The 23,259-nt window shown below is 46.1% G+C and overlaps 2 protein-coding genes and 1 pseudogene across 11 annotated transcripts in view; 1 reads left to right on the forward strand and 2 right to left on the reverse strand.

The window, feature by feature from the left end:
- Positions 1-5,153, reverse strand: part of LCMT1 (leucine carboxyl methyltransferase 1) — a 58,775-nt gene extending 53,622 nt beyond the window's left edge. Inside the window, exon 1 of one of the 2 annotated variants that reach the window (XM_073215385.1) lies at positions 4,847-5,153. In XM_073215385.1, the coding sequence (XP_073071486.1) occupies positions 4,847-4,865 (19 nt within the window). In that variant the 5' untranslated portion in view covers positions 4,866-5,153. The remainder of the gene's footprint in view (positions 1-4,846) is intronic. The other variant, XM_017657493.2, reaches the window with a different exon arrangement.
- Positions 5,154-5,315: 162 nt separating this feature from the next.
- The window catches only part of ARHGAP17 (Rho GTPase activating protein 17), a 111,177-nt gene continuing 93,233 nt past the window's right edge, over positions 5,316-23,259 (forward strand). For 3 of the 9 annotated variants that reach the window (XM_073215391.1, XM_073215393.1, XM_073215394.1), the window contains exons 1-3: positions 5,317-5,448; positions 7,350-7,581; positions 15,762-15,839. In XM_073215391.1, the coding sequence (XP_073071492.1) occupies positions 7,463-7,581; positions 15,762-15,839 (197 nt within the window). In that variant the 5' untranslated portion in view covers positions 5,317-5,448; positions 7,350-7,462. Of the gene's footprint in view, positions 5,449-7,349; positions 7,582-15,761; positions 15,840-23,259 lie in introns of all 9 variants that reach the window. The other 6 variants (XR_012122255.1, XM_073215386.1, XM_073215388.1 and 3 more) reach the window with 5 other exon arrangements.
- Positions 16,414-23,191, reverse strand: LOC118967297 (thyroid receptor-interacting protein 11 pseudogene; annotated as a pseudogene).

Consider the following 23,259-nt stretch of genomic DNA (forward strand, 5'->3'; position numbering starts at 1 on the left):
TGGTGATGCAGAGAAAAGGTTTTACATGACAAAGTGATGGGATAAGATCTGTGTTTCTGAAACACCACCCTGGCCACAGCATCAACACTGGGGTGGGGCGGCGGCTACACTAGAACAGGAGGAACAGTAAGGGTGTGTTACTAGAGCTCCAGGGAGCAGGACACAGCAAGGGCTGCAGCAGCAGGCAAGGAAAAGGGAACAGACTCCCCGTGTGCCCAACCCAGATTCCCCACAGCTGCTGGGCATTGTTCTAGAACACAAACCCAGATCATGTCATTTCCCCCACTTACACTCATAGGGCCTTCCACATTTGGCTGACAACCAATCCTTAATTCTCTTGCTACCCACTCCCAACCAATCTCAGATTCCCCTGACACATCATGGACTTTACTCCCTGTGCTGTTAAGCTCAAGCTATTTTCTGCTGCCAGGCAAACACATCGTTTTCTTTTTGAGACTCACCTCCTGCATGGGAAAAAAAGAAAGCAGTGCTGACACCTAGGAGCTAACCTGGTACCATGAGCCGGGCTTCAGAGCTGTTAGAAGGTGGCCTGCAGCTCACCGAGAGGCCTTATTCCCAAAGAGCACCAGACCAGATCAGGCCACAATCGGAAGTGAGGCAAGACAAGATAGCAGTGCGTCATAATTTTATCTAAACACACAAACACAAGGTCTCCGTGCCAGGCACTAAATACCAAACATCCCTCTCTCCTGGCAGATGTGAGTGACTACATCTTCTTCATGAACTACAGCCTTAGTCTTAGTCACATCTCCTTCTAGAAAAGATTGATTGAACCACCCAGCAGGACTATCCCCACCTCTTCTCAGCACCCAAACCGAGCAAGTGCCCATCATCATCCAACCAAAGCCCAAACCCTTTAAGCTCTAACACCCTCTTAATGATGCGGTCCTGAGGTCCCCAGGATGTGAGGTTCCTTCATTACAATGTCTAATTAACCCAACTTAACTAGTTGTGTTTCCAGTATTTGCTGGAGGTATTTGCTGGAGGACTGACAACTGTCAGAGTAGGAACAGATGGTTACATTTTTTAGAGGGAAATTAATGGAGTTCCAGTCTGGAGGTTTACATTTCTTATGTTAAGCAGTACCTGTAACATCATCCATGTTATCTTGAGAATGAAGGAAGGGTGGAGTAAATGAGACGTTTAAGTGGAAAACGTCTGATTTAAGTTTCTCGGCAGTGTGAACGTAAGTTGGCCAGAGGAGCATACTGCAATGGTCAGGCTCTGTAAAGGAACAGGTGAGGCTGGCTGACATGAATGTCCTGCTGTGTGATTTCTACCACCTGTATTCAAGGCAAACAAAGGTAGTTTGGTTCTACCAGGGTTGGGATTCTCTAGGATGAAGGGCAAGGATGAATGATGGGCCGTGAAATCTAAGCTCAATGGAAAGGTGTGGATAAAATGAGAGTTCCTGTGGTCAGGATTCTTAGCTGGCCCTAGTTGACTAGCTCACTGCACACCTGTGGGCAATACATGGCTGTTGACTCTATATAAAGAGCTCTGCCCAGTGCTCTGGGCACAATATGGTGGCAGGGCTGCAAGGCTGCAGGAGAGCAGAGCAGAGGCTGGAGTGGTGGCAGTGCCAAGGACAGAGGCCCAGAGGATGGCTGTGCAGGACAGCTGTGCAGAGAGGCCCAGAGGACAGCTGTGTGGGACAACTGTGCAGAAAGGCCCAGAGGACGGTTCTGTGGGACAACTGTGCAGAGATGCCCAGAGGACGGTTCTGTGGGACAACTGTGCAGAGAGGCCCAGAGGATGGTTCTGTGGGACAACTGTGCAGAGAGGCCCAGAGGACGGTTCTGTGGGACGGCTGTGCAGGCAGAGAGGCCCAGAGAACAGCTGTGCAGACAGAGGGCGCAGAGGCAAAGACTGGCTTCCTGCATGCAGACTCGCTCTGAGTGAATGGGATTTTAATGACTGACCTGCCATCTGGAAATAAAGTTGGGTATAACCCTTTCACCCCAAAGAATGTTCTACTGTCATTTCTTTGGTCACATTGAATACATAGCAAACTTGCCCGGGGCTGAAACCCATTGGTAAGACAATTGGCGAAAGTCGGCAGGGTTCATTGCTGACCAAGGAAAAAGACAGGCTGCCCTTATGGGAGGGGTGCTTCAGTGGGCTACCCCTGTGAATGGGGAAACAGTGGATTGTCCCCCAATGAGTATGTGGTCTGAGGTGGCTTGCCTCCTAGAGGACTGGGCCCCAAGCCAGGGCTGGAGGCAAGTGGAGGTGACAGCTGAGGCAGTAGGGGTGACCCTTGGTATAATAAGTAGATCCTTTGAGAAGCAGAGTGCCCGTGAGGCAGTGGGGACTGTGGGTTGGCTGCGTCTCACAGTATTAAAAAAGTCTACAGAGGAGACCCAAGAAATGGCAGCATGAGAATGTGAGCTGCAAACCTCTGTGGATTCTCTGAGGAAGGAGATGGCATTGATGCAAGAGAAGGCAGCATGAGAGCACCAGCAGCAAGGTGCCATTGGAGACGAGATGGCAGTACTGCCAGGTGTTCTGAAGGAGGAAGAGGCCATCAAGGAAAAAGACGAACTCCTGATAGCATCAACTATCTCATTCAATTTTCACATCCAAAAGGTATGTTAGCATTATGATCCCCATTTCAAAGACAAGGAGCCCAAGGCAGAAAGAGTAGTTAACCCATGATTCATGCAAGGAATCCATATTCAATGAAAGGCCTTCTGGATGAAATTTAAGGATTTCACACACTACAGCGAAAAAGCAGATCACAGTATCACAGAACCTGAAAGACACTGAGTCCTGCAAAACGTCTTCAACACTCACTTATGTATTCTCCCAATCTGTCGGCATGCTTTTTCAGAGGAGGAACAACCCAGTGCAAAAAAGCTTTGGATGAAATGCAACCAGATGGCAAACACATCTGGTCTACGTACACTGGGACCCATTCCAGAAGATTCTGATTCAGTGGGTTTAGAGTAGGCCCTGAATGTTGTGTTGCATTGTGTTTAAAGCCCCGTAGGCTATCCTGATGGGCACTACTGAGATTGGACTACTGCTTACGATTCTCTGCAGTTTCTAACTCAGACCTCACCTGTGATGTGTGGAAGTCTGTAAACATACAGGGCATTGGAACCTGAGGCAGAGGAGAACTGAAATTACACAAACTATCCAACAGAGAGTCAAGGAAAGGCATGCTCTTAGTCACACAGTTTTTATTTAGGTCTTGTGTCTGAAGAATTTTATACCTAATTACTTTAAATGTTACAAAAAATGTTACTAACGAATACTAGACAGCTATTATCCATAAATATTCTATAAACCTAAGCCTAATGTGCTACTGAAAATATTTTATTTACCTATGATAGTTCTGATGGTACTGCAGATTCTCTTAGCAAATTATTTCTAATTCAACAATGCAAAAATGTGGTCAGTAGTGTCTGAAAACTGAAGAAGAAATAAAATTCAGTGTAATTCATTTAAGGGCATACATTTCACCAGGGACTGCCTCCAAGTCTTTAATACTCATGCATGTATTTATTTATTTACTCAAACAACACTAACAACTACTTTATGCCAGAAACTGCTCCTAAGTGCTTGGCTGCTATTAAATATCACTTAAACATCACAAACACCTATGAAATGGGTATTAATATTATCCCCATTTACAGATCAGGAAACTGAAAGAATGGCCCATGTTTATACAGCCAGTAAGTGGCAGAGCTAGAATCAGTTTGACAGACTCTGTGTTGAGTCCATGTTCTCAATTACAAGCCCTAGTCTCCAGGAGCTACAAAAAGTATAAGCCTTAACCCCAAATTTTGATTTTTCTCTACTGTACAGTCCCTATGTGGCCCCAGGTTCAAGGGCATTTTTCCAGTTCATGTAACAGTCCACAATCCTAACTTGCTCTGCCTGAGCACTCTCCAACATCCCTGTTTTTTTTTTTAGACTTGTTCTCCTTTACACATTATTGACTAAATTACAAACTCCAATAGAACGCTCACAGCACTCAACAAAAAATTGTATTTATGTTATTTCATGGGTAATTATTTGCTTCCTGTCTTTTCCAAAAAGTAAGTGAGTTCCACTCTGTCAGACACCCTGTGGGTCTTACTCATCACGTGTTCTCAATCTGAGCACCCACCTACCAGCCAAAAGGAAGGGCCCCGCACAAAGTAAGCTCTCAATAAATTGTGTTAAGTGAATGCACGAATGATGTACACTCAAGCATCACACATTCTTTTTTATGCTTTCAGGCGTGTGACACATACCTAGCTCCCAATGCCCGAACCCGCTCCCAATCCTCACTGCACCTCTAATAGTGTTGACTGCTGTAGCATAGGAGCAAGAGTTCTGGGGAAGCACGGGCTCTGAACACAAATATTATGTGGCCCTGGACAGTCCAGTTCCCTCCATGATTCGCTTGAGTTTCAGGTACACAATGAGATCGTGACAACTCCTAGTGGAACGCAGCCTATAAAAGAGAGAGAACAGCACTTCTCCTAATGCATCAAAACTGTAGTTATTATTTCCTTCACGTATGTCTTTCCCCAAGACTTTATTCCAAGAAGGCCACGACCGCGTCTGCCTGCTTCGGCGCACTCCGCCCACTCACGGACGCCCAGTAGTGCACTGGCACACGGAGGTTAGGTACCTATCACTTCATAAATAAATGAACTACTGCTCTGTGTACTTCACAGGTGGGCAGCGAGGGTCTACGAGCGGACGGGTACTTGGCGGCGCACCGGGGGACTCCGTAGACACAGGCTCGCCTCCCACCTAGGCCCCGGCACCACCACATGCACGCCCCCGACCCGGGAGGACGGCCCCTAACCCCACGCCCCGCTGGCACCTCTTGCATAGAGAAGCATCTTCGCAAGTGCCACGCACGCCCTCGTCGTCTGTGCTGCTGGGGGACGAAGAACACTGGGTGAGAGAGGGACTCCTCAGGCTAGTGGCCATGGGCGTGGAGGATCCGGGGTGCTGGAAGCACCTAGGACATGGGAGCGGGGTTCACCGCCGTTATGGAAACGATCGAGCTTCGGAGATCGCAGGACAGGTGCCCAGCTCCACCGCACCGCTGGCGCAGCTCAGTGACGCCGCGAACGCCGGCGCCCCAGCAACCCCCCAGCTTACAGGAGCCTCTGCAGAGGCGCTCCCAGGACAAAGGCCCCGCCCCCTCCTCTCACTAAGGAGCTCATTGGAGAATTCCTGAGGCCCCGCCCACACACCCGGGCCTCCGAGGGCGGGACGAGGAAAGAAACTGAAATGACGCAAAGGCGCGCCGCAATGTTCTCTGGGAATTGTAGACGTAGGTGCGCACAGAGACGCCGAAGTCCAGAGAGCTGCTCGCAAAATTCGTAACGGTTAACTTCTGGTGGAAGAGCAGCAGGACCCTCAGCACTGGGGCGAAGGGTAGACAATGCAGCCGGGAAAACAAGTGTCAGTGCTAGGGTGAGTCGGGGCTCAGCCTCATTCAACATTTGAACAAAGCGCCGACTGCGCCGGGAGCTGTGCTAAGGGCTTTGCACACATGATCGCCTTTGAAATGTTGTGAAAGAAATGTGTGGAAAACGATTACACTGGTAAACTATGTAGCACTGATAATGCATGAAGTAGAGCCACTGCGTTTCAGAAACGTAATATTCAGTAAAGGAAATAAAACCTTTTTTTAAAGGTCACAGCAAGCAAAACTCATGTTTACAGAACCATAAATAGATGGTAAGACATTATACAAAAACGTAAAGGAATACGGGATAGGGAAGGAATCAGGATATTTGTGACCTTTAGGGAGTGGAGAGGGGAGAACACTAAAGGGGAAGGAAATGGGGAGGATATACATCGACACCTCCATACTCCCCAAGCTGGGGTGGGTTCACACATACTTGTCTCATTATTATGTATATTCAAGATGTTCATTACATATATTGGAGCTGGACTGTTTAGAAACCATTTTCTAGGTAAATGGGCAAGTGTGTTTGTATATTCCATTTAATTATCTATCAGGAGCAGGGAACAGAAACACTCAAACTTTAAGAACCTTGGATCACACACACCACACACACACACACACACACACAGTGGTAACAGAAACCCAGTACACATATTTTGGAGCAAGATCAGATATCAAATATTTGCTTAGTTTTCAATGGAGGAACAACTATTCATTGATACCCAAGTAGAAATGACACTGGGAAAGGCTGAATTAGGGAGCTTTGCCAGGGGGAATGTTGATAAGATGAAATACACCACTTTCTTTGGTCCTCTGTCAAGAAGGTAATGCAAACTATGGAACAAGCAGAGTCTTTCAGCTTGGCAGTGTACACGATCCATGGGTGTTAGCGGGAAATAAATGTCAACAGCAAGTAGTGTAAGGTGTTCATCCCATAGATGTGAGAATGATGCCAAGGGTGACTGGCGAAAGTTGGAGACACATACATTGATACAGCTAGGTTATTTCATGTGTTCATTACTGAGCCTGGGATTCAGAAAAACCTGGTGATTCAGAGGATTCTGGGTAGTTTTTCACTGAGAGACATTACAAAGGCTTCCTGCGAGCAGAGCCAGTTCATTCCATCTGTCTTGCCAATGGGTTTCAGCCCTGGACAAGTTCACTATGGATTCAATGTGACCAAAAAAATGGACAGCAAACCATTCTTTGGGGTGAAAGGTTTTATTACCCAGGTTGTTCTCCCAGCACTAGCATCTCTGGCCTCTGCCCAGGGCACTGGGCCAAACTCTCTATATAGTGCAATAATAGCTTATTGCCTAAAGGTGTGGAAGCAGTAGCCTAGCAACAGGCCAGTTACACTGTCAGGTGGTTTAAGTTCAGTGAGGATCCTGGCCATAGGAACCCCAACTTCCCCACACTCCACCCCTCCAGGATTCTTGCCTTACCATCTACATGCTTTCAATCTTCTGCAATGGTCCCTGTGCGAGAAAGATGGAGCACTGTAACCATATTCCACAACAGCAACAGAGGATAGCAACAACTTAGAGATAATAACAAAAATTAAGATACAACAAGATTTTGATACAGGGTACAAAAATTATAATAATCCTCAAGCCAGAGAAAGTTCCTAATCCACAAAGACCTTAGGGCAATAAGAATCATGTTTTAATGACATCAACATAGGCAAATCTTGTCCATCAGGTAGGATGCATGCGAGAGTGCTCCTGTGATAGGACTGTAGCAGGAAGGGGGTCCCTTCCAGGTCTAGTATACCATACTTTTACTCCTTTCCCCATGGGGGTTACTGAAGGGTCTATATATAGTGCTACTGGAGGTGCATGCGCTGGCCATAATGATAAAACAAAACTCCCCAGTAAGAGGCTCCTACCTTCTTGTCATTCAGGATATACTACTGTGACCTTTGGGGGCCACTCTGCTGTTATTCCAGGAATACACAGGAGGCCAGCTTCCAGGCCTTGTCCCCAAGGAGCCAGGAGAGCCAGCCATCATTGGTCCATGTGTCGAAAGGTCCAAGGCCTCGTCCACTCAATGGAGTCTCCGGGATTCAGTGCAGCTGGTGCTGGCAGCAAGATACTATTCTGGTGGCGAACCTCAGCTTCAGTGATTCTTCCTTGGTTTGTACTTGCTGATGTATAGGGGAGGCAGCCATATGTGTTAACATGTCTGTGGAGCTCAGGGCTCCCTTTCGGGGTCTCTCATTCAAATGCCATAGCACGATCCATAAGTGGACTGACCATCCCTGCAGACAACTGGTATCTGACTTTACTCTGGATTTTAACAAGCCATTGTGCCTCTCTATTGTGCCTGCTGTGGTAGGATTGTATGGCACATGAAACTTCCACTTGATTCCCAACTGTCACACACATTCTTGCAGTGTATGTCCAGTAAAATGGGTGCCCTGATCACTCTCAATTACCTGTGGTTGGCCATAGGTGGCAAAGAGACACTCCAGGCCTCTTTTGGTCATCTGCTGGTCTGCACAACGGGTAGGAAAAACAACCAGAAGTCTAGTAGCTGTGTCCACATACAAGTCATAGCATACCAATATCCTTCTGCCACAGGTAGAGGCCCAATATAGTCTATCTGCCACCTGACAAGGGGTATAGGCCCCTTAGCTATTGTCCTATGTTGCTGTGGAACTCAGTGTAAGTTCCTATTGGAGCACATGACACACTCCTTCCAGGCTCTACTAACTTCTTCAAAGGTCAAAGGCAAACCCCACCAATGGGCTATAGCCCACATTGTCTTTTGCCCCGCATGCAATAAATGCTGATGTAACCACTGGGATACATCAGAGGAAGGCTTTCCTTCTAACTAACATATCTGGGCCAATTTATCTGCTTCATCATTTCCTGGGGACGCCAGTGGCAAATGACCTCTCATGTGGTATACTGTAATTGTTTTAGTCTGACCACAGGCCCATAAGTCTTGCCACAATTCTTGCCCCCAAAGGGGTCAGTGACCAACCAGCCAGTTGGCATGGTACCAGGTTGGTAGCTACAGGGTCAAGCTCCAATAGACGGCCCAGCTGTCAGTGCAGACAACTATAGGGGAGGGCTCCTGGCTGATCGCAAGCAACACAGCCTGCCACTCTGCCCAATGGCTGTTCTTCCCCTCACCATCTTCCATCCATATGGTCTCAGTCTTAGGATGGAAAGCTATGGCACTCCATTCTGGGGGCTGCCCATGGCTGGAGCCGTCTGTATACCATGCATCTTCAGGTATAGGGGCTCTTCCCTCCCAATAGGGACTCTCTGCTACTAATGGTTCAAAAGCAAGTTCTTCCTGCTTTTCACTAGTATATGTCACCAGCCCCAATAAGGGTTGGAGTTCTTCACTCAAGGGGCTACTAGAGAGGGCACTATTCTGCTGTAGGTGAGCACCCTACTTGGCCAGTGTGGGCGTTTGTGCCACAAAACTCCTTGGCTTTCGGGTCCAGTCTCATACCCACCCCAAGATGGGAGAGGTGGTTATTACCTTTATCGGGGCCATTCCAGTGATGGCTTCTGTAGCCAGCAAGGCGTGATACATGGCAGCCAGTTGTTTTTCTATCAAAATGTATTGTACCTCTGCCCCTTTCCAGAGTTGTGACCAGAATCCAATAGGTTGGCGAGTTTGTTCAAGCCACTGCCAGAGACCCCAGACATAACTGTCTTCAGTCACACGAATGTCCAGCTCACAGGGCCTTGATGGGTCTATCACATTCAAGGCCTGCATGACCTTGACTGCCCCTTTTGCTGTAGGTAAAGGCAGATGCACATGTCTCATCCCAGTCCTACCTGATGCCCTTTCATACCATCGGTATAAGGGTTTCAGAATTTGCGCCAAGTGCAAGATAAACACTCTCCAGTAGCCTAGAAGACCCAGAAACTCCTGTAGCAATGTTACAGTTGTGCGGGTAGGAAAGGCCTGGACTTTATCTATAACTGCTTCTGGTGTAACTTTGGTCTTACCTGACCAGACGACCCCCAGGAATTTGACAGACAAATCATGTCCCTGAACCTCAGTACTGTTCACAGTTCATCCTTTCTCCTGTAAATGTTGCAGCAGTCTAGGTGCTGCACCTTCTAGACCTGAAAAAGAATCAGACGTGAGCATGACATCACCAATATAATGGTATAGCCACACCATTGGTGGTTTCTCCCATGTAGTCAAATCCTGGGCTACAAGTCCGTGACAGACGGCGGGGCTGTGGAGGTATCCCTGTGGAAGGACGGTGAAAGTCCATTGCCATCCTTCCCACATGAAGGCAGACTGTTCCTGACTTTCCTGTTCAATGTTAATAGAAGAGAAGGCATTAGCAAGGTCTACCACATAATGGTATGTTCCTAGTTCATGGCTGAAGGTATCCATCAAGGCTGCAATAGAGGGAACAGCAGCATGCATAGGGGGTATGACTTTATTCCATTCTCTGTAATCCAGTCATACGCCAGGAGCCATCTGACTTTTTTATTGGCCACACTGGGGAATTGAAAGGACTATGGGTGGGCTTTATAATACCCACCTTTTCCAACTCCTGGAGAGTTTCTCCAATCTCTTTATGACCTCCAGGTAGTTTGTATTTTTTGGTATTAGTTACCCGCTGAGGCACAGGCAAAGCTATGGGTAGGTGCCTAGCATGTCCCCTCAGAACTGCCTTCACCACACATACTCTTAGTCTGAACTCACCTGCAGTGGTCTGCAACCATAGACCCTGCAGGATATTAATCCCCAAAATATACTCAGGGATAGGAGATATATACAGAGTATACTCTTTTGGGGGTAGATGTCCTATTCCCAAAGGGATTTGGGCTTTTTTCACTCTGATAGCTTTACCCCCATATCCATCTATGATAGTGGGGGTCCCAGTGACCATTCAGGTTTACCATGAATCAGTGAACATTCAGCCCCTGTGTCCACCAGAGCCAGGACATGTTGTATGTTCACCGGGGACCAATGCATAGCTATTTCAACATATGGCCTCCAGTACCCCCTAGTCCCTCAGGGCAGATACCGCAACCTTTCCCTCAGTCAAACCATGTTCCCCAGTCATCTTTGTGTGTGGGTTCAAGTGAGGTTGGCTTGCTCTCCAGCAGGAAGTCTTACAAACACACAGGCTGGACTTGTGGCTCTGTCTCTGACCTCTGCCTCTTTGGTCTTAATGGCTGGAACTGCTGCTCTGGTTTCAGCTGTTGCCATAGCTCTAGTAAGATCCTATTTGACTTCCCATCTAATTTCCTTCCATCTGGTGCTGCCCATATTAAATCAACCCACATATGGGTCCTCATAACCTTCATGGGGCCCTGTAATTTATTTTTGTGAGTAACAGATCTTATTTCTTTCTGGGTTCTCATTGCTTCAGCCTCTCCTAAGTCTGCTACTGTACGTGTCACCTCGCTTATGGGCTGCCCTAAGTGAGGGGAGAGATTGGCCACATGAGACCCAAAGAGGGATGTAGGAGCCATTAGAAGCACAATATTTCTCATCCCAGTAGTGAAAATCTCTTCATCTGGGCCATAATTCTCTGGACTACAGATGGCATTTCTTATGCCTAGCTCTAGTAACACCTGTTGGAGCTCAGCATACGTCTGCCATCTAACAGGAGAGGATACAGCACAAAATGCAGCCATAAGCTAATCAAAGAAGGAGTGGGATCTGATGTGCATTTTTTAATCACTGCCTCAAGGTGGGTTGCACTGTCAGGGAAGACAGCTTTCCCATCTCTGATCCTGACAGAACAATTCCATCCACCCCTAAGTCCTACAGATGCAGGAGCCAAGCTGATATTGACTCCGAGGGCTTCTGCCTAAACCAAGAGCCCAAATCCACCAGCTCAAACTGAGTATAGGGGCAGATCATAGAGTGCTCCACGACCTGGGGAGGGGGCTGCTCCTCTCCTTAGGGAACTTTCAGCTGCTGGGTCTTTATTTTCTTTACAACCACTAGGCGTGCTTTCAATACAGGAGGGGTCAGTGCTTCTGGCACCACCCCTTCATCCTTCCCCAGCTCCTCCACTTCTGGGGCTGAATTAGAGAGCCTTTCTCTCCCCTCCCCCAAGTGCCTCTTCTGCTACAACTTTTACCTTTTCTACTGTAAGCCTCGCAGCAATGTTAGCTCAATCTTTAGCAGCTCTCTTACCTTCACCTCAATACTTTGCAGCTGGTGTTCTAGTGACACCTCCACCTGTACTTCCCTCAGGAGTTCATCTTTTTCGTTGATGGCCTTTTCCTCCTTCAGAGCACCTGGCAGCACTGCTCTCTCATTCTGTAAGGAATCTTTTACCTCTTCAATGGCACCTTACTGCCGGCATTCCCCTGTTGCCTCCTCTCGCATTAATGCCATTTCCTTCTTCAGGGAATCCACAGAAGTTTGCAGCTCACATTCTTGTGCCACCATTTCTTGGGTCTTTTTCAGAAGCATGTCCTTCTCTTTGTAGACTTTTTTAATACTGTGAGAAGCAGCCAACCCACAGTCCCCACAGCCTAACACTCTGTTTCTCAAAAGACCTACTTACTATACCAAGGGCTTCCCCTACTGCCTCAGTTATCACCTCCACTTGCCACCAGTCCTGGGGTAGGGCCCAGTCCTCTAGGAGGCAAGCCACCTCAAGACTACATACCCATTGGGGGACAATCCACTGTCCCCCCATTTGCAGGGGTAGCACGATGAAGCACCCCTCCCATAAAGGCAGCCTGTCTTTTCCTTGGTCAACAATGAATCCCTGCCAACTATGGCAATTATCTTGCCAATGGGTTTCAACCCTGGGCAAGTTCACTATGGATTCAATGTGACAAAAGAAATTGACAGCAAAACGTTCTTTGGGGTGAAAGGGTTTATTACCCCGCTTGTTCTCCCAGCAGTAGGTTGAGCACTAGCATCTCTGCATCTGCCCAGAGCACTGGGCCAAGCTCTATATATAGTGCATTAATAGCTTATTGCCTAAAGGTATGGAAGTGGTACCCTAGCAACAGGCTAGTTACATCATTAGGTGATTTAAGTTCAGTGAGGATCCAGGCCATAGGAACACCAACTTCCCCACACTAAGCCCCTGGTCAAGGGACTAGGACTTTATGACAAAAAAGGAGTCTGGATATGGCAAGTGTAGTCATGTCAGGCTGCATGATGCCTTCAAATATGACACTACAGGGAAGTAGTAGTGAACGATGTCCCAGCCAGAGAAAGGTCATTGCCAACTAATCTGCATCCTCTGACATGTTAAGCAAAACCTAAATTTAAAACCGGCCTGAATATTAATTTTGGGCCAAAAAGCTGGGCATTATCCACAAAATGTCCCCCACATGGGGCTAGAGTAGACATTTGTTGCTTTCACTATGCGGTATCATTTTGATAGCAATACCTTGTGCTTGTTATGCAGAACCAAAATACATTTCAAATCATGTGGATCACTTGAGGCTCCATGCCAGACAGCAGAGGTGGAACCTAATGAAGGCCTGGCCAATCACACACTACTCACCCCACCACTATACTTTAGGTGTGTGGGGGTTTGTGGTGGTAACCAGGTTGGTCAAATCAGAATGAATCCCAGGAGTAGAACAGGAGTTGCTATGTCCTGCAGAGCTCTTTTCTGCCAGATTTCAACTGGGAGGATGTACTTTGGAGCTACAGAGAGCGGTCTTGCCACCTCCTATAGTCTGAAAATGCTGCTAATGGGGTCTGGAGCACTATATGCTCAGTTAGGGGTCACGTGAGTTTGCAGTGTGGGAGCTGATGGCTGAAGGAACAGCCTGTGGAACTAATCAGCCAGAAACAACTCAACGCAGAAAAATGAAAGAAACTGTCACCAGGTGCTTGCAGCTTCCCCTGGGTGCAAACTATCCCTCCCCTCCCATCACCACCTTGTAGTACTTCAGTCAAACCATTATCTTCCTTCTTTGCTGGTCCTGTTTTCCAAGTATTTGACCTGTAGTTTCCTCACAGGCTTTAAATAGCTATACTCTCTTGGAAAGGCTACCTCTCCTCCACTGAATTGTTTTTGCACCTTGTTCAAAATCAATTAACTGTATTTCTTCAGACTATTTCTGGGTTCATTGTTCTACATGACATCTTTCTTACATTTGATCTTTCAATTGTTGAACATGGTATATCTCTCCACTAACTTCCTTTCCATTATCAGTGTGGGGCACTTTTCTGCACAGAAATCCTGGACATGTTCTATTAGATTTGCCCCTGAGTATTTTAGTTTTCCTATTGAATGTAAATGTATTTTTAACTTTGGTGTGCACATGTTGACTACTTATATGCAGGAATACAACTGACTTTTATGTTTAGTTTGCATACGGTGACATCGATAAATTCAATTAAGTTCTAAGAAAAACTTCTAATGGTATAAAAGGCTGAAATTAAAATTCAATATTAAGAGGCTGCTGTGGCATCTGGCAAAATCAAGTCACCTCAAATGGCCTAACTGCATGTTCCCTACCCCTTCTTATCCCACCAATAAGTTCTCTTTGCCAAATAACCCTTCTGATCACAGACCAGACACAGTGCTTGCTTCTTCCCATGTAGCAGGCTTCAGTTCTCTATCAGCCAAGTGAATTATTCAGGAAAGCTCATTGCACACTCCTGCAGCAATAGCAGGGTCTCTGTTGCTTCTGCAACCTCTTGTTACTACAACGTCCACCTCCCAAGCTAGTTTGTTCACCCTTTTTCCAAATGCAGTCCTGGTGTACCACTGCATGATGTGTGGCATGCTCTTCCCATGGGCTGTAAGAATATGTGATAAACTGATAAACTGTCGTCAATCACATCTGTCCAGTGATGAGTGTCCTGTGTTCAGCTGTCCCTGTATGTCTGGAGCAGTAATCTCATCAGGGGAGTGAACCTGAGGTGAATAAAACAATTAGCATCACAAACTGGATGGCCCAGGCTCAGCTGAGGACACCTGCTTGGCTTTAACTAACTGCTCCTTTGCTGACTGACTGCTTTCATTAGGCAGCAGTTACTATCTGGGATGTAACTGAGGATCACCAGTTTGTGCATTAGCACATGTTATTTTATCTGAAATGGATGTCCCCATCAGATGCTGCCCTCTGGTCACATTCTTACCAACATGGCAAGAATTACTGTTGACTGTATCCAGAAGTAAGGTGCCCCTGCACTCCCACTGAGGACAGGGACAATACAATATCCTCCCTAACTGGTGGGCGCTTCAGTTCCCCACATGGGTGTCGGGTTCACGCTCTTGGTCACTTTGTCTAACCTGATGACCATCACTGGCTGCTTTGGGCAGCCAGGCAGCCACTGTTTGGAAAAGTGTGCCCCTCAGCCCAGTCCTGAGTATGACTCCTTCTCTTTGTGCTAAGAAAGAGGGCCACAACCCCAGGAAGATTTAAGATCGTCTCCCTGGCTGCCTCTGCACTCATTGTGATGACAGCAGCCAGGCACTGAGTCACCTGTCCCCTGTGAAGCTGCTTTCCTTGGTGATGTCTTGTGCTCACCTGACACCTAAGAGTTGAGGCAGGGGTGCAGGAGTTACTCCCCCTATATCCAGGTACTCTTTATTTTGGTTGGTTCGTCATTGGATATACATGGGGGATATGGGAGTATCTTTTCACCCTGCTGGTATTTCTCTTTTTTCTCCTCAAGAGAGTCTCAAATCAGTACCATCACGCATAGGCACTCCCATGGCAATGGCTGTATGGTTTAGGGATCCCAGGCTTATGTCAGCTGTGAATAAACACCCTCACTGTGCACAAGGGGTGACATGGGTGCTTTCTCAGAAACCTGAAGATTGTGATTTTGTGCCACACAATAAATACAGCACAGTTGGTGCAGAGGAAAGACACAGGGCCTGTAACCCAGAAGTTGATGGATCAAAACCATCTTTACCTGCAGCCCCACATTCTACGCTGCGTGAATGTTTCCCCAGCCCGCTTTCTGTACAAATGCCCTCAGGACATTTTGTTCCCAGCCACGTGAAGCCATGGGGTTTTGCTTCTGTTCCTACCCAATCATATGTGGTACAGACCCTCAGGAAGGCTGTGGGGACAGGGAACAGGTGGCAGGCCCCAGAGGCGACTCTCCTCTGCATCTGTGGGATGCCAGTCGGTTTCTCCAGTGCTGAGGCCCACAGCCAGTAAGATCACTTTGTCCATGGCTGCAGTGGGTTTCAAACCCCTAGGTCCCAAAATTAGGCCTCTGCTGTGATGGGAAGCAACAACGCTACACAAAGCCCACGTGCTGAGGGGGTTTGGATGGGGAGGGAAGTTGAACACTGCATTCCCCTCCCCACTCTTCATTTTTCTCATCAGTGCCTTCTCCTCTGAATGGACACATTTGACCTTTTTACCCACAGCGTACCTAAACTCTTCTGCTCTCACACAGTCTTCGCAGACAGGATCACAACTGCATCTGCCTTTCTTCAGGAATACAGGTATGACTTTGCATTTATGAAATTCTCCTTTGAGGACATTTGTTTCATATACTTGTTAAGTACACCAATGTCCAGTATGTTCTAGTACTTTTTGGGTTTTACAGGAAACATATTTCTTCTTTACAAATTTTACTTAAGCCCATTTATGGTGATGCTTATAAATTAGCCAGCCTTGACTGTGGCCCCACCGACAGAAGGCTCTAGAATGTGTTCAAATGAAAATCAGCAGGCACTCCTAGTAGTGCCCTCAGACACTTGCCCAGGAAAGAGGTTTTAGCAACCTCTTCTCATGCTTCCTGGAGTCTCTGGACCATAAATGATGTCTGTAAGCTGTCCACTGGCCTCTCGTGCAAGTAATGCCTTCCTTGGCCCTGCATTATATACTGTTAGAGCAGCAACTGCAGTGCATGCACTGGCATCATCGGGAAATAGTATCTTTCACACTCCCTAAGCCTCTGAACCCAGCTGTCCTTTATGACTTGGGTCATGGAAGTAGCTCAAGATGGGTACCAAGGCCTCTTTGCTACAGGATGGAGTCAAATCTGGGCCCTTTGGCATGTCCTACCTGCAGGTGAGGGTGGCCTCTCCTGTCATCTGTCCATCTGCAGATGCCGTGATACTGGCAGATGTCACCCACCCCACTGAACGCCTTGGCTACCTGGGGACGCCTTTGGGATCCACTGACGGAACATCAGTGGGAGTTCATATACTTTATGGTTTTCACTACCACCCCTCCCTCCTGGTCAAGGACCAACTTCACTTTTGAGGGAAGAACTTTTCCTGCTCCCTAAAAGTCTTGGTCATCAGCAAGTTATAAATGGATGTCAAGGCATCAAACAATGCATCTTGTACTTATATACTGTTCACCTTTTATCTTACACAAGGAGTGTACACTTGCGTCCTTTACACTTTTTGGACATTAACACAAGCTGATGTTTTTCTTACCCAAGGTACAGTAAGTACCTGCTCCTTGTAAAAACATAAAGCCTGACAGACAACATTTGAAGTGTCCTTTGCCCACAGCCTCCAGTCCCACCCAAGCCTGCTTCTTCCTCAACAAGCATCCACCTTGACAAACACTTTTAAACTGCATAAAATTAGGACCTTTTGCAAAAGGCCATTTGGTGGTAAGGTGCACACACACACACACAGTGCCTTGGTTTTCTTTAAAGTACTGTCACGTCTCTGGATTGAGAACGTATCTATGACTTCAAAGGTCTCATCAGCACAACTCTGGCACTCTTGTCGGGTTCCTTTGTACGTCATCCAGCACTTCCTGCTGGACCTCATTATGTTTCTTCATCTCTTCGACTTGCTTGTCCATGCGCTTCATTCAAAAGTCCTTGTAATGAGCTCAGTTTCCTTCGAGACGGTCTGCCTTTCCCATTCACTCGGCCAGTACCACCTTCGAGTAGGCTAGGTCTTGAGCATACTGCTTTCCTCGTTTTTGTGAGGTGGCAAGCTGGGACATGGTTTCCTCTTTCTGCTTGGTGACAGCATCCAACCGGTCCATTCAACTCTACCTGCAAAGCGGCTTTCTGGCTGACCTTTTTCATCACCCTAGCCGATGACAGTAACTTTTCTTCCAATGCTGTCACTTTTGTTCTTAGTTTAGCGGCTTTCTGTTCTGCCACCACAGCTTCTCTGTCATGGGCATCTTCGAGTTCTAAACCGCAGGTACGCGATCTCTCCAGCTCCCGGGTTAAGTGTGATTCTTTGTCACGTAAAACGTTGAACTTCATTCCATTAGGCACAGTTTTCCATTTGTTTCTGTCACAGTACCAATGTAACTTCATGCCTCTCCTGCTGAAACAGAACCGTCTTTCCCTGCAGTGATGTCACTGCATTGAAAAGCTGACTGAATTCCCTGGTCTGGCCCTGTTCTCTGTCTTTCAATCGCTGCTCACAAGCAAAAGCCTTCTCCTCCTTCATGGCAACATACTGGAAATCCTTGTCTCCTCACGTCATAGAAAGCCGCATATTGGTCTCCTGTAGTGCTTGATTTTCAGTTTCCTTCTCCTGAGATGTTTCTACTAGTTTTTCATTGTCCTCTTTTAGTTGACACACATCATTTTCAAAACCCGATACTCTCTCCTTTAGGTTTTTTACTGCCTGTCTCAAAAGTTCATTTTCATCCACTTCATTAGTGGATGAAATTTTCATTTAAATATTCATTTAAAGAAAGTAACCCATCGCTTTTTGCTTTGCTTAGGGGCTCCTTTTCCTCAGGTGAGTTTTGCAAAACATGTTGTTTCTCCTTGAGCTGCTTTATTTCTGAGTCATTTTGCTCATGGTGTTGGCTTTCTAGTTGAGAGGTCGCAGCAACTGAATCAGACAATCTCTGATTCTCTTCCTGGAGAGCTCTAATTGTTGCTTCTTTTTCCTATGTTGATTTTTCTTGGCTCTTGTACCTTTTCTTGGGGCAACTTAGAAGACTCACTCAATATATCAGGTGAGTGGTCTTAAAGGAGTCTGTTGGCTCTGAAGAAAGCAATCTGGTAGAGTGCTCTAGTGAAAGAATGTCAAGTTGACCTAAGAGAAGATCACTAGCATAACAAAGCTGCCCTATGCCAAGTTGAATTTGTGATAATTCCACCTTGAAATTCTAGAGTTTGCATTCCCATCATCATTTTGGACCAGGTCAGTGCCGCTCATCAGTAGTTTAGAATAATCACTCTCAGGGAAAGTGTGTGCCTGAAGTTCTCCAAGGTCCTTCTGACATTGAGCTGACTCACTCTTCAGATTACGTGCCGTGGTCAGCATGTGCTGTTTCCACTCCTCTGTTCCCTTAACTTGCTGTTTGAACTTATCACGTTCCTGTAGAAGTTCCCCAAACTGATTCATATGAACACCTCTAAGCTCGTTACCAGTGTTGCAAGTTTGCAAAATTGTCAATAAAGTCTGACATTTCTGACTCAGTGCATGAACTTCAACGTCTTTTTCTCGAATGATGTGTGATAAATTGTGTATTGTTTCGTTAAACACATCTTGGTCACAATGTTCAAGTCAAGTGGACAGTTTTTTATTTTCATCTTGCAGCTTCATTAGTTCTGCTTCTTTGGCAACAATTATATCCATCATGTTGTGCTTCTATCTTTTTAGACTATTTTCCCTCGTCTTCTTATTTAAAACAGCCAAGGCTTGTTGTCTTTACAAAGCATATGGTTCCAATTGCTGCTGAAGCCCCCCAGTATCTTGCATGTAGGAAGGTGAAGATATTCTGGTGTGCAAACCCTGTATTCTCCAAATCTTTTTGCCAGATAATCTGAGTGAGTTTAGCAATCTCATGTTTGGACAGCTGATCTATCTGTTCAGTTAATGGAATATTCTTTATCCTTTCCAAAGTTGAAAGTTTATTTTCCAATTCTTGTTCTTTTATTCCTTTTCCCAATCTTTTGGTTTCAGTTTTAGGTGAATAGTGCTTTTCACTTCCATTTTCTATATTAATACTTCGACTTTTTGTTACTTGAAAAACATCAGAATGTTCTGTTTGAATGTGCTGGCTTTTTTCAGGCAATTGGGGTTTGATTTGTTCTCCTGTGTTTTGCAAATTCTTCATTTCCTCATCTTTTGCTGAGAAGAGCTGAGTGTGTTTAGAATGCATTTGCCCATGGTGGTGTTTAAGATCATCCATGTCCTGTTTTTGTCCTTGTGGTGGTGTTTAAGATCATCCATGTCCTGTTTTTGTCCTTGTGAAGACTGAAGGAGTTGCATCTTACTCTGGTTTTGATCTTCAGTTTGTTTTGATGATTTTTCATTTTTTCCCCCATGGTTACCTTTTATCACATTCAGCTGAGATGTATCAGTACTAGTTCCATAATAATGTCCAGTGTTTTAGGGGCACCTCAGCTCTTTTCTCTCAGTTGTTTCGATTCTTTTTTCAGATGACTATTTTCTTCTTTTATGGAGGTGAGACTTGTGTCTTTTCCCCTGTGATTTGCTGTAAAATTTCAGTTTTTCTTAAGGTTGGGGTACACTTATTTTATTGCTCCTGCAGCTCTGAATTTAATTCTTCAACAAAAATTTCTTTCTCTTTTAGCAGTTGTGCTAACTGCTTCTGCTCTTCTAAACTACATGACAAAATTTCCTTAGTTTCTTTGTGGTCAGCATCAATCTGCTCTACATTCTTTTTGAGCTCTGAAATTTCAAAGTCTTTCTCTTGTCTGAGTTTAATTAAGCACTCACGCTCCTGCTGTACGGGAGAGCTGTCCAGCTTACATGTATTTGACAATTCTTTAATAGTTTGCTCATACTTGTTTGTTTCTCCCAACAGTTTCTTCTGTCTGACACAATTGTGCCTATAACTGTCCTTTTTCCATTTTTAAAGCTTCCATAATAGTGTATTTTTCTAGAGAATTCTGTGAGCAGCAATAACTTCTGCCCACCGATGTCTTACATCTTGAAGCTCCCAAACCGAATTTTCATTTTCCGTTTGGAGATCCAAATCAACTTTGTTTAAATTGTCACTGACCTCTTACATTTCTGGAATAGTTTTTATTTAGTTTCTAACTTGAGCTTCCTTTTCTTTAAGTATGTAATCTGTAAAATTACTGCCAGAGTTTTGATTAAGAGACAGAGTTAGCTCATTCTTGATTCCAGAAAGCTTGTTCCATTTAGTATGTTCTTGAAAAGCAGAGTTCTCCTTCTGGAGGTTTAAATTATATTTCTGTGCCTGATGTAGCTGATCTACTAAATCTTCTGTTTTTACCTCAAGCTTCTGCTGGACTAAATGCAGATCATGAACAGCCGATTCACTTTGAATTATCTTCTCTTTTTGTGCATCTAGCTCTTTGGTCATGTTCATTTTATCAATTATGGGTTGACAAACTCTCCCTTTTTCATCATCTAACTCTTGTTTTAGTTTACTAATGATGCTGTGTCTTTCATTTTGTTGTTTTGATAGGCGATCTTTCATCAAAACCACGTGCTTTGTAGCTTCTTGGTTCTGTTGGCCTGACCCTCCTAACTCAGCTGTCTGTAATTCCTTTTCAGTGAGACTGATGAGATTTCTGTTTCTTGGTCTCTGAGAAAGAGCTTAACTTGTTTACTTCTGAATCCAAATTCATGTCTCTTGTCACTGTAGGTTCAAGTACTTCACACTCCTTGTTCCATTTTAAAAGGGACACTTGCAGTTCTTCCTTTTCTTGACATAATAATGAATTCTCTTCTAAAACCTGGACTCATTCGTGAAGTTTCTTTCAGGTTGTCTTCAATGACATTGTTACCCTGACTTAAGTTACTCAGTCATATTATTTCATTTTCAGCACTAGACAGTGCTTGCTTCAGTCTGAACACTTCTTTCACCAATGTACTCCGTGGGAGAATTTGTCACACTGTCACTTTGCCTCTTAACATAAGGCTGCAGTTCACATTCTCCAATTCTCTCTTTTCTTTCTTATCTGGTCTTTTTCTCTCCTTAGAACATCCCTCTCATTTTCTGCAGAAGACAATTTCTTATTTATGTCTTCTTCATTCTTGAAGTTTTTCGATTTTCTTGGTAGAATCTACTTTTTCAGCTTGTAGAACATGAAGAGTGTTCTGTATCTCATGAATTTTATGTTCACGAGTTTCTGAGACTACCAGGTCACCCTATTACAGCATATGTTCCAGTTCTTCGATTCTTTCTTCATAGTCATTTACTTGAAACCTAAAACTAATTTCTGCCAATTTCTGTTGATGAACATTCTGCAGTATTGCCCTTTCTAGCTGATGGTCCTCCATTTCCTTATTTCAAGTGTGTTCAAGTTCCTTGATGGTAGTTTGCTGTTTGTAGGTTTCACTGACATGAAAGCAGTTTGCCCCTCCTGCTGTAAAAAGCTTGACAAAATGCTTCCAATGACTAACTTCGGCCTCTAGTCTTATAAGTTCATTGGACAACCTGTTTATTTCTTGCTGTGACCAAATGAGGTCAGCAAAGTCCATGTCATTGCTATGGAGAGGTGAAGCATCATTGACATCATAACCTAATAAAGGTGATGTGGTGGTTGACCAGACACCACCAGCTCGGGACTTACTGACACCGGGGCTGACTGTAGCTTCAGCAGCTCATCCTTTAGCCCTGTCTGCCTTGCTTTAAGGAGTGTGGTTTCTACCTCTTTGTGTTGTAGCTGAAGTCAGTAACTAGTAGTTTGCTGCTTTATTTGAAGCTCTGAGGCTTCATACTTCTCATCTAGATCACTACGATGAGTTTTAAGTCTCTCATTGTCTGATTTTAGGTTTCTGGGAGAGACTTCACTGTCAGGTTTAGTACATTCAGACCCTTCACCCACCTTCTCCGTTACCTTCGTCAGCACTTCTCTCCTTAAGTTAGGGATGTGCCCAGTGAAGGAAGCCACACCACTTCCCATTTGTCCTGGGGACATTTGTCCTGGGGAGTGGCTTAACCCAGAGAGGCAAGGCCACCAAGCCAAGAGGATATAGCTGTGGGCCACAGAACTGGCCTGGTCTACTTCGTGAAAAGCGTCCAGCTCAGCGGAACAATCCCCCCAAGTGTCCCAGAAGGGCTGTCCGGTGGAGGCTAAGAATCGCAACACTATGAGGAGTTCCTAGGCAACGCCTGCTCGGGGGCCTGCTATTGGCCGGGCACTGGGCAACGGCAGGCCTGGCCCTGAGATCTTACTAATGGCCCATCCCTGGTGACCAGCTCCTCCAGAGCCTCGCTCATTGCCAGGACTTCCCACTGCAGCGGCTGGGGCTCCTTCTCCCTCTACTTAAGTGTCCCTCCCAGTGCCACGCGCCACGTTGGCCTCTTCCACACCTAGGGCCGTGACAGCTGCTCTGCAGGCAGCAGTCTCCAACCTCCTTCACCTGCGTGTTTGTGTGCATGCGTAGTAGTGAAGACTTACAGACTGCCTTTGGCTTTTTACTAAGTGGTATCACTCAGTAGGTATTGCCCTGCAGCTTGTGTCTCCACGCAATACATTTTTTAAAAACCGAAATAACATGCACACTGTGACACGCATCCATCCTGAGTATACACAGCAGTGCGTTTTGACAAATAAACACGACGCTAATGAAGACGTGGAACATTTCACCCCAAAGTCCTCACCGGCCCTTTCCATGCTCCCAGCGCCGTTATCTCTAGGAGCACTGCTGTGGGGTGTGTGTGTGTGTGGGGGGGGTCCCAGGGATGTGTCCTTCCGCTCGCGGACGCCCCACACGGGGTGCCCCACACGGGCTGTGATGCGGCCCAGGGCCTGCGTGTGTCTGCTGCTTCCCACCAGCGTTTGAGATTTACTCAGGGCTGTTGTCAGTCTCTCAATCCAGCCATAAGCAACAAGCCATAAAGTCACAGCGGACCGCAAGGCCCTGGCAAGGACGCCACAGGACCCTCCCGTCAGGGACTCTCCGCGGGAACCCGCCGGGCTGGCGGGCGGCCTCCGGCCTGTGGGGGCGGCGCGGCGCGGCGTGGGCCTCACCG

Source organism: Manis javanica, chromosome 10, assembly GCF_040802235.1.
Source record: "Manis javanica isolate MJ-LG chromosome 10, MJ_LKY, whole genome shotgun sequence".
In the NCBI taxonomy this organism is placed as follows: domain Eukaryota; kingdom Metazoa; phylum Chordata; class Mammalia; order Pholidota; family Manidae; genus Manis; species Manis javanica.